Source organism: Parambassis ranga, chromosome 17, assembly GCF_900634625.1.
Source record: "Parambassis ranga chromosome 17, fParRan2.1, whole genome shotgun sequence".
Taxonomy (NCBI): Eukaryota; Metazoa; Chordata; class Actinopteri; family Ambassidae; genus Parambassis; species Parambassis ranga.
In genome coordinates, this window is record NC_041037.1 from 20414433 (window position 1) to 20430394 (window position 15962).

Here is a 15962-nt window from a genome sequence, read left to right on the forward strand (position 1 = left end):
TGTTCCATTAAAGCACTGGCATGTTCCTGTCATGTCTGGCAGGCGGCATTTAGTTTCCTGCAGGCTAGCTTGTTTTAATTTAACTAATTCAAAAGTAGCTATAGCCGAATTTATAGCGTAAATGTTATAAACACTGAAATAAAAATGTTTCTAATGTTTCAAAATAGCAATAAATGTTGATCATGAACCACAAACTCACATAATCGAGATTTTCTGGTAATTTCTCTTTCATTGTGAGGGTTCATTGTAAGTGGAAGAACAGTCTTCTTGTCATTTTTACCCCCGACTTTAAAAACAATTTACTTTCAATAAGATTTAGGCTAATCTACGGGTAACCTTTATAGCAAGTTTATTACTTTATTGAACAGGTTATTCTTATAAACTGTTCAAATGTCATGTTGGCCCAAACGTTCAGCCCAGGATGTGTCTCTGAGTGAGTGAGAGAGAGAGATAGTTTATGTAACGGGAGGCGGGCTCATTTCGCTGCATTCAGATAGCTTCGTATTGTCACAGTGACACAAAAGAAGAACTTGCACACACGTTAGTGATAACCTGGTTTCGTTGTGTGGATTAAAAGACCTAAAGAAAGGCAGGTAAGGAAAAAAGCGTTGTTGGAATGGACGAACAGTCAGTATGTTAGTTATGGCTGCCATCCATTTCGCACCTGGACTGCGTTGCCTGACTCGAAAACTAAAGGACTGAGCAAGCCAGCCCTGTCACATGTTATGAGTCTCAGAACCCCTTGAAAGGTTTTTTTTTACGACCAAAACGCTCTTTTTGTTTGTTCGTTTGTTTGTCATCTAGGTCGTTTGGACTGGTGTGTATCCGTATTTTAGGGCGGGCTGAAACAGCGATGTGAATGTGATAGGACTGGCTGGCCAGTTTGAACGGCGTTAATGTCCTGTGCTTCCATTGGCTGCCGAGCGCCTGGGTCAAACCATGTGTGTATGCAGCGGGGGATGCCGACCAGAATTTACACATGCTGAAACATGCTGAGGACTCTCTTTATTTCTTTGTTGTCTCTCTGTTCATTCGTTCTGTAGATTAGTTACGTTGTTTATTTGTATTGTCAAGGCAATCCTTTAAACACAATTGAATAAATAATTTTAATTATGACAGTGATACAAAACTTTCAAACTCTAAACCAGCTCCTGCTGTGGTAGCTGGGATTGTTTTAACTTGCCAAGAAAGTATAGTTTCAGCTAGGTCCTCTGTACCTGATGAGGAGTGTTTGTAGTTCTAAGCCTTCCTGTACTTATACAGCCTTGGTCAGGTCAAGCTCCCTTTCCTCCACAGCTAGCTCCTCCTCTGGGCCTGGCTCTTCACAACATTTTTTAGTTGTAAAATGGATTAAGCAAAACACTATGCCTCACTTAACATTTGGTGTACTTACACATAAATGTCCTCTCATATTTTATCAGTGTATGGGTATGGGTGGATTGTATCAATTATTGGTAATATAAAAAACTAACAATTGAATAGTTTGTGTTGAGTCGACTGCTCTGGGTGGTGTGACCACAGTTTCAGAGAAAATGTTTGATTGCTTCATGCTGAAGGATTTGCTGTGAATTGATAAAGAACTTGAAATCTGATCTGAATTTATTTAAAAGGTTGACAAAACTCTTAAATTTGAAATTTAATAGAAGGCTGGAATTGTATCTGGACCTGAGAAAAGAACAGGTTGAACAAAATCAGGAATGAGCACATCAGAGGGACAGCTCAGGTTGGCTGCTTTGAGAACAAAGACAGGGAGGCTAGATTGAGATGGTTTGGACATGTGCAGAGGTGGGCAGCATTGAGAGATCAGCTTTTCCTTCCACAGAATTATTCAGAATCAGAATTACTTTATTTATTCCCTAGGGGAAATTCTTGTTTGTTACAGACAAATAGAAGTCAAAGATAAATTGAAATATAATATAGAAATATATAATACATATCTAAATACCTAGATAGCATTTAAATCCCTGAGTTGCTGGTGGAAGTGGTTGGACCATGGGCCAGAGCTGTTCCAGGATGAGTCTTTCCAGAGTCTTCATAATGTGTGACGTCAGAGCCACAGGCCTGTAGTCCTTCAGGTCGCTTACTATTAACTTACTATTTGTAATGACAGATAATTAAATCTTGAATTTGTTCATCACAAAGCAGAAGTAGAGAAAAAAGGAGTGTGTTTAAAATGTTTGACATAAAACTACAATCCAGTAGTTTTAATAATCTTCACAAAATGAATACAATTCTTAACATTTTTAAAACCCTGGTATGCATCCCCTGCAACAAGTGCTCAGCAGACAACAATAAAATAAAAAATAATTAAATTTAATTTGGCCAAATACCAGTGAAACTGAAATGTAGAGTGCATATGGAAAATGATCGCTGTAATGGGATGGTATTACAATATGACAACGTAATGAGTGTATTAGTATTCAGTCAATTTTTTTATTTAAAAAAGCAGTTGGGGAAAAAAATCAGTGGCCCTTTGCTTTCTTTAGAGAAGTTGAATTAGACAAATAATAACATGATTTATTGCTTCAGTATTTCTGCGAATGCTATATCCCCTAAAAGGGTTCACTTGGCTGTTCTGTTCATCGTTTCATTTCTCATCATCATGGATACTCATTTTACTTACCTACAGTAACTGTTTTTTGTCTTTCAGATATGTTTGGAGCAGTGGTGGTAGGCATTGGCACAGCAGGTTTGGTGAGGATTAGAGACATGTTAGCTCCACTGCCTGCCAGTCCTGCAGAGAAACTTGCTGTTAAAGGATTTATCTCCAGGTAATAATATATTGAAATACTTTAAATAATAAAAAAAACATTTTCCAAGTTTGAAACTACATTTGAAATACCAGCAAACAAAAATAAAATATAGTCAGGCCTGAAGAGAAACCGTCAGTTTGAGGTTGGTATGTTGCTACTGCCGTTTGGCAAACATCATTGGCTTGTGGTCAGTGGATACTGTATTGGTGCAATGCTTAAAGTGATATTAATGCTGTGTGTCACTAATGCAAGCCAGAGGACTAGTGTTCCATTATACAGCATAGTTACACAGACAGGAACTACAAGAAGGGTTAAAAGAAAGAAAATGTCCCCCTTCTTTCAAAAGGTCCATTCTGAAATCTGCAAGATTACTGGATAAACCAGTGCTGTGTCTGCGCCTTCGTCATGTAGACCTATGTGCACATATGTTTACTGAGCTCTTCAGCCAGTTACCAAAGGTATATTTGAAGAACAAACAGGGCATATCTGACAAACAGCTTAAACATTGCGTAAGTAAGCAGGAGCAGTTTAAGAGTATTGTGTGACTGCCTTTGGAACAATTCAATACATGATTCTGCTGTTAAAAGGCAATCAAGAAACACTGTTTAAACACTAAGTATCTATTTCAGATTAATTATGGTTGGAAGCATTAATGTAATGAATGCTGCATTAGAACAGGATTGTCAAGATTGTGTGCAGATAAATAAATAGATATTTTAGATGGATCATACTGAACAAGTCGACCACATCTGCCTTCGTTTTGCCAACAGAAGGAACCTTGACACACAACAGGGCGTGTGTCAGATCTCTATGGAGGAGGCTGTAAGCAGAGAAGATATTAATGTGGCCTTTATCTGCACTGAAAATGACTTCCATGAGGACCATGTCAGGTAATGTTTGTGGCGGCAAAAAATGGTGGTAACTCGGATGTAGGACTCCAGTTGGCTGATCTGTCTTTAAAGCTTGTAACATACGCCATGAGAACAAAGAAATCTGTTTGTATTCCCGAGGTGGCAAGAACAAGATCGCTTGGGCCTGGACATTTCATACCTCACAAAATAAAAAGTGTGTGCAGAATTCCTTTTATGACCCTCCCACTGTGGCACATGTCGCACACACACACACAGGATTTGAAGACATTTAAGACATTTCGCTGCTGAACAATGGCAGAAACAGCAATGTAGGTGTTGTGTAGGTGTTTGAAGCAGATGAGGAGGAAGATGTTGCTACTATTTGGGATTTCACGTTTTTGTTTGTTTGCCAAAATGTCTGTTTACCTGAATGAGGGATGATAACAAGTCAGTAATGTTCAGAGAGGTGGGCGCATACATGCTTGTAGCATGATAATAGATTGAACAACAGGTCTGACAGACAGTATTGTTTAACCTGCGAACCTAACCATATGTGCAGAATCCACCAGGCCCACATACAGCTACTCTCAAGAACCTTTTATTTTGTCTTTGCACTTCCCAACATTATTTCATCTTGATACACATGTTCAAAGTTTCTGTTCTATACTGTTCTCTAAAGTATAAAATTCACTAGAATGATTTGTTTATGCACTTGGTTGCAAAAGTAAATTGAAGCTGTGCAGGAACTCTAAATGTTATGTCTGAAACATAGTTTTGTTCTTCCTGGTTCTGACCATGGAATCCTGTCACAATTGACAATTTCCCTCTTCCCACTTCTCTTTCTATTCAGAACATTTCTGCAAGCAGGGAAACATGTCTGTGTGGAGTACCCAATGACCATGAATCACAAGGCTGCTGTAGAACTATGGGATTTAGCCAAAGAAAAAGGTAAGGCATTACTGATGTTTAGAGTGATGCTTCACATTGATTTCCAAAGAATGCTGTTCTCATCAATACTGGCGATGACATTTTGGCTTGTGAAGTTTTAAAGAACACACTGTGTGTGTAGGAGTGATTCTCCATGAAGAGCACATAGAGCTGCTGACAGAAGATTACAAAGAACTTAAGAGACAGGTGCAAGGAAAAACACTGCAGGACGGAACTCTTCATTTTACTGGTAAGAGACATTTTTGAGTTCTGACTAGGTTTTACATTTAAAATGTGTCATGTGTCATGCATTCATTTCCTCCAGGCTAGACTATTGCAACACCCTCTACTCTGGTATCAGTAAACACAAAATTCACAGATTACAACTAATACAGAATGCCGCTGCAAGGCTTCTAACTCAGACAAGGAGAAGTGACCACATAACACCAGTTCGAGCTGCCCTTTACTGGCTTCCTGTGAGTTTTAGAATTGATTTTAAGATTTTACTGATGGTTTTTAAAGCAATAAATGGCCTTGCCCCCTCTTATATACATGACCTTTTAACCCCTCACGAGCCTGAACTCTGCCTGAGATCCTCTGTTCAGGGTTCCTCTTATCAGTCCCCAAATCCCGGCTAATCACAAAGGGTGACTGCGCATTTGCCATCTATGCGCCCAAAAACTCCTTGCCAGAGGATATTAGGCAGGCAAACTCATTGTCTTTTTTTAAATCTCTTCTTAAAACTCACTTTTGTTGCTTAGCCTTTTCCTAAGCCGTTTTTATTCATCTATTTATTTACAGTTTTACATTATTGCATTTTATTATTGTTTTTATTGCTTTATTGTTTTATGCTATCACCCTGGTTTTATCTTACGGGCCTATCTGTATTCTACTTTATTATTATATTATATTATATATATATATATATATATTTATTCTAATTTGTTTTATGTTTTATTAATTTACCTTGTGCAATCCCTGTCTTATTTTATGAATTTCACTGGATGGTAATTTAACCACTCACTGTTGTTCTTGTTAGATTTCATTGTACAAACACAAACTGTGTGTTTAAAAAAGTACTATATAAATAAAGTTATTATCATTATTCCACCACTGGAACCATTAGAGAAAGACAAAGGTGGGGACCAAGGAGGAGTAAGTGTTAAGGTACACTAACAGTGGTCAGATGCAGGACATTAGGAAATGTAGCAGTAATAATTGTACTGTCATTTATTGAAGGTGGATCCCTGAAGCCAGGATTTGGATTCCCATCATTTAGTGGCATTGCTCGCCTCACATGGTTGGTAGAGTTGTTTGGTGAGTTGTCAGTAACTGCAGCAACTATGGAGGACAACTCTGCAAACGGCTACAGCAAAATGACTGCAAAGCTGCAAACTTCTGAAAACAGGTACAAGAGTGCATCTTTACCACACACAGACATACATTGTTGTTGTTTTAATTTGTTACTGAAACAGGAGGAGATGAATGTTCAGGACTTTTTTGGGTAACCCACATTTGGTTCTCCTGTACCACATATTGTACTTAAGGTGTACTACTACTTTATTAAGTACTTAATAACTGCAGATACGGTTTTCCCCTGGGGCTCAAAGTGGATGATTTTTTTCCTGTTGTGTTAAACAAGTATGTATTCAATTACAATTTGAGGGAAGGCATCCAAGTTCCTCCCTTATCAGGTGTTCAAACCTCCATGTGCAGAAGCCACCCCTGCATTTGCAAACTTTCAAATCAATCTTTGTAAGAATCTCAGGGCATTTCATGGCAGGATTCCTACACAATTTTTAAATGTTGAGAATTTCACATTAGTAGTGTTTTTGCAGTAAATGTCCAGTTCTGGATAAGAGGGTACATACACAGAGATTAAAATGAGTATGGTTCCTTCTAGATCCCTGACATGGATTGAGGAACGCGGACCTGGGCTGCCCAGGGCGAAAGATATCAATTTTCGCTTTGACTCCTGCACTTTGACCCAAATCCCTCCTGCACCCAGAGGGGCTGTGGGCCTCTTCATGCAAGACCTGATTTATTTCTCTGCCAAATTGGCTGGCCAAGTGCATCCCAAGGAGCTTCAGAGAGAGAAAGACAGGATCCTACACTGCCTGGAACTGGCTGACAGGATAAAACAACTTTGCCAAAGTTAAATTACTTTCCACTTAATGAACCTTATAATGTGATTTTCTGTTGTTTATTGTTTGTTTTTGCCCCCTTTTTGTACTGATTTTGTACTGAGATATTGTTTAACTCATCAGTGATTATTGAAAGAGTCTGCAGCATCCAGCTGAAGGAGGTTAAATCTAACGTACAGCCTATGTTTCAAGTAGTTCATTTTTATTTATACAACACAAACAATAATATAGGCTGATAGGCTCAGCCACCCATTCTACTTCTGGAAATTTTAGAAACCATAAGTTAGACAGTACTTAAAAGCAAGGCATAGTTGAAGGCATAGTTTATACCTTTTGTTACGATATGTTGGTGTGTTTGGGTGCTCAAAAGTTGCCTTCTGTTGCCCAGCATTGAGATTACTTAAATTTCTGGCATTGTGTCAGGTTGGGAGACAATATAATAAACTTCTAAAAAAAATACTGACAAGGGAGGTGGGATTAATGATAAAGCTTGATCAGATGGATTTTTAACCTATTTATCTAGAAAATATAAGATAGATAATGGCACCCTTTTGTCATGTTTACTGAGTGGTTTGAACTCAGAAGCAGGTTCAGATTCAGTGGTAAAGATAAGACAGTTCCTTTAATACAGGCAAAAGTTCATACACAAAAATCAGTCCCAAAGAATAATGCAACACTGGATAACCACAGTCCATATATTTTCAGTTAATAAATAGTAATTTAATAGTAGTTAAAACAAAGATGAACAACAGAGACTGGTGTAGGCAATAAGCATTGGAATGATCAGGGTCCGGACTGCAGGTCAGCATGCAGGTCTGGAGGCAGAGAGACCTGCAAAGAGTGAGATAGAGCACGAGAGAGAGAAAACTACAAGGAAGACAGCAAACACAGTTTATGACATAAATTACCAGTATGAACCAGACTAATGAGAATAGGACAGAGGGTGAGAGGGGGATTTGAGGGAAACTGCTCAGTGGATCATGTTTGTGTCCCCCGACAGTATAGGCCTTTAGCAGCATAGCTATGCTAAAAGTTACAGTTTTTTCAATTGCTTACACACTGAAATTAAGATAGATTTGCACAACTGTAAACACGTTTACAAAACACTAAACACACGTATGCATTTGAAACCCCATGAACCAAATGGTTAACCACAGCCACCAGGTGTGCACACAAACTGGTGCTTACAGTTGTTTCTGATTGCTTACAGTTTTTTCTGATTGCTTAAGCACATTTCTGTAACTGTTGGCTATTTGTGCAAAACTCTACACACAAATAAAAAAACCTTACACCAAATCAGCAAAACATTGTAGATCTCTTGCAAAAGCCAATACATCTTGCTTACAGTTTTTTTCTGATTGCTTACAGTTTTTTCTGATTGCTTACAGTTTTTTCTGATTGCTTAAACACTATCAATGATTCCTATAGCCCAATTTTTAAAATTATTAATAGTTATAGCAAAATCACTCACTGAGTTTGCAAAACTAAAAGCAAAAAAACTGCTTTACACTCAATTTGCACTTTTGTAACACACAATTTGCAATTGTATAAATATAATCCACTTCACAGCACTCTTTTTGCTGAACTGTAAACACAACTCACTGCTTTACACACAACTTCCAAATGATCAGCACACTCCTAGTAAAACTATACACATTTATGGCTGGTATTTACACTATTTTGCCAACTGTCTGGCTACACTGTCACATGTGAGAACTGTTTTACATCATTAGTTCACTTTGCAATCAGTATGAGCACTGTGAATAAGACACAGGTAAGCTTCAGTGTGGAGAACAATGGAGGGAGGAGAAGACTGAGAAGAGTGAGAATTAGATGAGGATGAGGACATGAGGAAGCAGGAGGAAGAGGAGGAGGACGAAGACTAGGAGGTGAATTTAGAGGAAGAGGACGAGGAGGTGAAGAGGAAGGAGGAAGGGTAAGAAGAAATAGAATTACTGATGTCATCGGAGCTACAATAGTGGATCATGTGATCAACCATGGAATGACCCTGAGGGAAGCTGGACAATGCTTGCTACACTGTAGCAAGCATCATAAGGACATATTGATGAGAATGGGTTAGTACAGTTCCCTCACACTAAGTTTTGTAGGTGTACCATACTCTAATGAGAAAAACAACAATACTGTACATGTAAAACTGAAACTGTTACTCCACAGAATTACTAGACATCCAGCATCTGGAAGGAGGCATGCGAGGATATGGACCAGGCATCATGTCAGGCCTGGATATGGCACTCCAGGAGACATGTTCCCCGGTGCCTTGGACTAGAAGACATTGCATGCGACGTTGATGAAATTCTGTGGCCGGACCCAGAGAGACGACAAGACTGATCTTCTCTCTCTCTCTTTCAGTGAAATTGTGTTTGTTGTGATTGTTTTGATGTGTGTGAATAAAAGTTCATACTTGAAATTTGAATCCCTGTGTTTATAGAACTATTTATGACAAAGGTTTGACCTCACATGGACAGACCTTGTGCGAAGAGAAAGCAAAAGCCAGATGTGTTTTCAGTTACAGTTTTTTCTGATTGCTTAAGCACATTTCTGTAACTATTGGCTATTTGTGCAAAACTCTACACACAAATAAAAAAACCTTACACCAAATCAGCAAAACATTGTAGATCTTTTGCAAAAGCTAATACATCTTGCTTAACTCTTCAAACCTTTGTAAAAATGGTATTTTTGTACCACACAGTTAACACAAACCACCATATTACTAAGCACACAATGTGCCAACTACACACTGATGGTATTAACTGAAAACACATCTGGCTTTTGCTTTCTCTGTGCACAAGGTCTGTCCATGTGAGGTCAAACTTTTGTCATAAATAGTTCTATAGAAACACAGGGATTCAAATTTCAAGTATGAATGTTTATTCACACACATCAAAACAAACACTAGAAAACATACAATTTCACTGAAAGAGAGAGAGAGAGGGAAAATCAGTCTCATTGTCTCTCTGGGTCCGGCCACAGAATTTCATCAACATCACATGCAATGTCTTCTAGTCCAAGGCACCGGGGAACATGTCTCCTGGTGTGCCGTATCCAGGCCTGACATGATGCCTGGTCCATATCCTCGCATGCCTCTTTCCAGATGCTGGATGTCTAGCAATTCTATGGAGTAACAGTTTCAGTTTTACATGTACAGTATTGATGTTTTTCTCATTAGAGAAAAACTTAGAGTGAAGGAACTGTACTAACCCATTCTCATCAATATGTCCTCATGATGCTTGCTATATTGTAGCGGCTCAGGCTGAACCCGTTGTCCAGCTTCCCTCAGGGTCATTCCATGGTTGATCACATGATCCACTATTGTAGCTCCGATGACATCAGTAATTCTATTTCTTCTTACCCTTCCTCCTTCCTCTTCACCTCCTCGTCCTCTTCCTCCTGCTTCCTCATGTCCTCATCCTCCTCTAATTCTCACTCTTCTCAGTCTTCTTCTCCCTCCATTGTTCTCCACACTGAAGTTTACCTGTGGCTTATTTACAGAGCTCATGCTGATTGCAAAGTGAACTAATGATGTAAAACTGTTCTCACATGTGACAGTGTAGCCAGACAGTTGGCAAAATAGTGTAAATACCAGCCATAAATGTGTGTAGTTTTACTAGGAGTGTGTTGATCATTTGGAAGTTGTGTGTAAAGCAGTGAGTTGTGTTTACAGTTCAGCAAAAAGAGTGCTGTGAAGTTGATTATATTTATACAATTGCAAATTGTTTGTTACAAAAGTGCAAATTGAGTGTAAAGCAGTTTTTTTGCTTTTAGTTTTGCAAACTCAGTGAGTGATTTTGCTAAAACTATTACAGTTTTTTCTGATTGCTTAAACACTAACAATGATTCTTATAGCACAATTTCTAAAACTATTAATAGTTATAGCAAAATCACTCACTGAGTTTGCAAAACTAAAAGCAAAAAAACTGCTTTACACTCAGTTTGCACTTTTGTAACACACAATTTGCAAATGTATAAATATAATCCACTTCACAGCACTCTTTTTGCTGAACTGTAAACACAACTCACTGCTTTACACACAATTTCCAAATGATCAACACACTCCTAGTCAAACTACACACATGTATGGCTGGTATTTACACTATTTTGCCAACTGTCTGGCTACACTGTCACATGTGAGAACTGTTTTACATCATTAGTTCACTTTGCAATCAGCATGAGCTCTGTAAATAAGCCACAGGTAAGCTTCAGTGTGGAGAACAATGGAGGGAGAAGGAGACTGAGAAGAGTGAGAATTAGAAGAGGATGAGGACATGAGGAAGCAGGAGGAAGAGGAGGAGGACGAAGACTAGGAGGTGAATTTAGAGGAAGAGGACGAGGAGGGGAAGAGGAAGGAGGAAGAGTAAGAAGAAATAGAATTACTGATGTCATCAGAGCTACAATAGTGGATCATGTGATCAACCATGGAATGACCCTGAGGGAAGCTGGACAACGGGTTCAGCCTGAGCCGCTACACTGTAGCAAGCATCATGAGGACATATTGATGAGAATGGGTTAGTACAGTTCCCTCACACTAAGTTTTGTAGGTGTACCATACTCTAATGAGAAAAACAACAATACTGTACATGTAAAACTGAAACTGTTACTCCACAGAATTGCTAGACATCCAGCATCTGGAAGGAGGCATGCGAGGATATGGACCAGGCATCATGTCAGGCCTGGATACGGCACTCCAGGAGACATGTTCCCCGGTGCCTTGGACTAGAAGACATTGCATGAGACGATGAAATTCTGTGGCCGGACCCAGAGAGACAATGAGACTGATTTTCTCTCTCTCTCTCTTTCAGTGAAATTGTATGTTTTCTTGTGTTTGTTTTGATGTGTGTGAATAAACATTCATACTTGAAATTTGAATCCCTGTGTGTTTATAGAACTATTTATGACAAAGGTTTGACCTCACATGGACAGACCTTGTGCACAGAGAAAGCAAAAGCCAGATGTGTTTTCAGTTGATACCATCAGTGTGTAGTTGGCACATTGTGTGCTTAGTAATATGATGGTTTGTGTTAACTGTGTGGTACAAAAATACCATTTTTACAAAGGTTTGAAGAGTTAAGCAAGATGTATTGGCTTTTGCAAGAGATCTACAATGTTTTGCTGATTTGGTGTAAGGTTTTTTTATTTGTGTGTAGAGTTTTGCACAAATAGCCAATAGTTACAGAAATGTGCTTAAGCAATCAGAAAAAACTGTAATAGTTTTAGAAATTGTGCTATAAGAATCATTGTTAGTGTTTAAGCAATCAGAAAAAACTGTAATACCATCAGTGTGTAGTTGGCACATTGTGTGCTTAGTAATATGATGGTTTGTGTTAACTGTTTGGTACAAAAATACCATTTTTACAAAGGTTTGAAGAGTTAAGCAAGATGTATTAGCTTTTGCAAGAGATCTACAATGTTTTGCTGATTTGGTGTAAGGTTTTTTTATTTGTGTGTAGAGTTTTGCACAAATAGCCAATAGTTACAGAAATGTGCTTAAGCAATCAGAAAAAACTGTAAACACTATCAATGATTCTTATAGCACAATTTCTAAAACTATTACAGTTTTTTCTGAATGCTTAAACACTATCAATGATTCCTATAGCACAATTTCTAAAACTATTAATAGTTTTAGCAAAATCACTCACTGAGTTTGCAAAACTAAAAGCAAAAAAACTGCTTTACACTCAATTTGCACTTTTGTAACACACAATTTGCAATTGTATAAATATAATAAACTTCACAGCACTCTTTTTGCTGAACTGTAAACACAACTCACTGCTTTACACACAACTTCCAAATGATCAACACACTCCTAGTAAAACTACACACATTTATGGCTGGTATTTACACTATTTTGCCAACTGTCTGGCTACACTGTCACATGTGAGAACAGTTTTACATCATTAGTTCACTTTGCAATCAGCATGAGCTCTGTAAATAAGACACAGGTAAGCTTCAGTGTGGAGAACAATGGAGGGAGAAGGAGACTGAGAAGAGTGAGAATTAGAGGAGGATGAGGACATGAGGAAGCAGGAGGAAGAGGAAGAGGACGAGGAGGTGAAGAGGAAGGAGGAAGGGTAAGAAGAAATAGAATTACTGATGTCATCGGAGCTACAATAGTGGATCATGTGATCAACCATGGAATGACCCTGAGGGAAGCTGGACAACGGGTTCAGCCTGAGCCGCTACAATATAGCAAGCATCATGAGGACATATTGATGAGAATGGGTTAGTACAGTTCCTTCACTCTAAGTTTTTCTCTAATGAGAAAAACATCAATACTGTACATGTAAAACTGAAACTGTTACTCCATAGAATTGCTAGACATCCAGCATCTGGAAGGAGGCATGCGAGGATATGGACCAGGCATCATGTCAGGCCTGGATACGGCACTCCAGGAGACATGTTCCCCGGTGCCTTGGACTAGAAGACATTGCATGCATGTGATGTTGATGAAACTCTGTGGCCGGACCCAGAGAGACAATGAGACTGATTTTCTCTCTCTCTCTCTCTCTTTCAGTGAAATTGTATGTTTTCTAGTGTTTGTTTTGATGTGTGTGAATAAACATTCATACTTGAAATTTGAATCCCTGTGTTTCTATAGAACTATTTATGACAAAAGTTTGACCTCACATGGACAGACCTTGTGCACAGAGAAAGCAAAAGCCAGATGTGTTTTCAGTTAATACCATCAGTGTGTAGTTGGCACATTGTGTGCTTAGTAATATGGTGGTTTGTGTTAACTGTGTGGTACAAAAATACCATTTTTACAAAGGTTTGAAGAGTTAAACAAGATGTATTAGCTTTTGCAAAAGATCTACAATGTTTTGCTGATTTGGTGTAAGGTTTTTTTATTTGTGTGTAGAGTTTTGCACAAATAGCCAATAGTTACAGAAATGTGCTTAAGCAATCAGAAAAAACTGTAATAGTTTTAGCAAAATCACTCACTGAGTTTGCAAAACTAAAAGCAAAAAAACTGCTTTACACTCAGTTTGCACTTTTGTAACACACAATTTGCAATTGTATAAATATAATCCACCTCACAGCACTCTTTTTGCTGAACTGTAAACACAACTCACTGCTTAACACACAACTTCCAAATGATCAACACACTCCTAGTAAAACTACACACATTTATGGCTGGTATTTACACTATTTTGCCAACTGTCTGGCTACACTGTCACATGTGAGAACTGTTTTACATCATTAGTTCACTTTGCAATCAGCATGAGCTCTGTGAATAAGACACAGGTAAGCTTCAGTGTGGAGAACAATGGAGGGAGAAGGAAACTGAGAAGAGTGAGAATTAGAGGAGGAACATGAGGAAGAGGACGAAGACTAGGATGTGAATTTAGAGGAAGAGGACGAGGAGGTGAAGAGGAAGTTGGAAGGGTAAGAAGAAATAAATTTACTGATGTCATCGGAGCTACAATAGTGGATCATGTGATCAACCATGGAATGACCCTGAGGGAAGCTGGACAACGGGTTCAGCCTGAGCCGCTACACTGTAGCAAGCATCATAAGGACATATTGATGAGAATGGGTTAGTACAGTTCCCTCACATTACAGTTTTTTCTGATTGCTTAAACACTAACAATGATTTTTATAGCACAATTTCTAAAACTATTAATAGTTTTAGCAAAATCACTCACTGAGTTTGCAAAACTAAAAGCAAAAAAACTGCTTTACACTCAATTTGCACTTTTGTAACAAACAATTTGCAATTGTATAAATATAATCAACTTCACAGCACTCTTTTTGCTGAACTGTAAACACAACTCACTGCTTTACACACAACTTCCAAATGATCAACACACTCCTAGTAAAACTACACACATGTATGGCTGGTATTTACACTATTTTGCCAACTGTCTGGCTACACTGTCACATGTGAGAACTGTTTTACATCATTAGTTCACTTTGCAATCAGCATGAGCTCTGTAAATAAGCCACAGGTAAACTTCAGTGTGGAGAACAATGGAGGGAGAAGAAGACTGAGAAGAGTGAGAATTAGAGGAGGATGAGGACATGAGGAAGCAGGAGGAAGAGGACGAGGAGGTGAAGAGGAAGGAGGAAGGGTAAGAAGAAATAGAATTACTGATGTCATCGGAGCTACAATAGTGGATCATGTGATCAACCATGGAATGACCCTGAGGGAAGCTGGACAACGGGTTCAGCCTGAGCCGCTACAATATAGCAAGCATAATGAGGACATATTGATGAGAATGGGTTAGTACAGTTCCTTCACTCTAAGTTTTTCTCTAATGAGAAAAACAACAATACTGTACATGTAAAACTGAAACTGTTACTCCACAGAATTACTAGACATCCAGCATCTGGAAGGAGGCATGCGAGGATATGGACCAGGCATCATGTCAGGCCTGGATACGGCACTCCAGGAGACATGTTCCCCGGTGACTTGGACTAGAAGACATTGCATGAGACGATGAAATTCTGTGGCCGGACCCAGAGAGACAATGAGACAATGATTTTCTCTCTCTCTCTCTCTTTCAGTGAAATTGCATGTTTGTTTTGATGTGTGTGAATAAACATTCATACTTGAAATTTGAATCTCTGTGTGTTTATAGAACTATTTATGACAAAAGTTTGACCTCACATGGACAGACCTTGTGCACAGAGAAAGCAAAAGCCAGATGTGTTTTCAGTTAATACCATCAGTGTGTAGTTGGCACATTGTGTGCTTAGTAATATGATGGTTTGTGTTAACTGTGTGGTACAAAAATACCATTTTTACAAAGGTTTGAAGAGTTAAGCAAGATGTATTAGCTTTTGCAAGAGATCTACAATGTTTTGCTGATTTGGTGTAAGGTTTTTTTATTTGTGTGTAGAGTTTTGCACAAATAGCCAATAGTTACAGAAATGTGCTTAAGCAATCAGAAAAAACTGTAACTCTTCAAACCTTTGTAAAAATGGTATTTTTGTACCAAACAGTTAACACAAACTATCTCCTCTCCCCTATACAAAACCCATGGCTTTTTGGGGCCCTGCTGTGGCGCCGCCACGAAGTTGACCCTTCGCCATCGCACAGGAAATGGATGTTTTTGTGCCTGTATCTCCCACATACTTCATCCAATGTGGATGAAAAAAATCAGACATGCTGAGCCTGTCATTCTGAACAGATTGATATGCTAATGAGCTGATACTCTTGCAGCGCCACCTACTGGCAGTATGAATGTTGTTGAGGCTGATTTTCCATGTTCCACACCTTGTATTTGAACGAACTCATCCTAGGGAAATACTCTGATGAGAGTCTGAGA

At 38.7% G+C, this 15962-nt stretch overlaps 1 protein-coding gene across 4 annotated transcripts; it reads left to right on the forward strand.

Moving 5' to 3' along the window:
* Positions 1-447: 447 nt before the first annotated feature.
* Positions 448-7503, forward strand: blvra (biliverdin reductase A). 4 transcript variants are annotated; one of them, XM_028428431.1, is made up of 8 exons: positions 453-593; positions 805-941; positions 2651-2771; positions 3524-3643; positions 4455-4552; positions 4674-4781; positions 5771-5939; positions 6435-7503. In XM_028428431.1, the coding sequence occupies exons 3-8, from the start codon at positions 2653-2655 to the stop codon at positions 6688-6690; spliced, it is 870 nt and encodes a 289-aa protein (XP_028284232.1). In that variant the 5' UTR covers positions 453-593; positions 805-941; positions 2651-2652; the 3' UTR covers positions 6691-7503. The 4 variants fall into 4 exon arrangements, with proteins under 4 accessions (XP_028284231.1, XP_028284232.1, XP_028284233.1 ...); XM_028428432.1 differs by having other exon boundaries at positions 454-593; positions 805-817; XM_028428430.1 differs by lacking the exon at positions 805-941 and having other exon boundaries at positions 448-593.
* The last annotated feature ends 8459 nt before the right edge of the window (positions 7504-15962 follow it).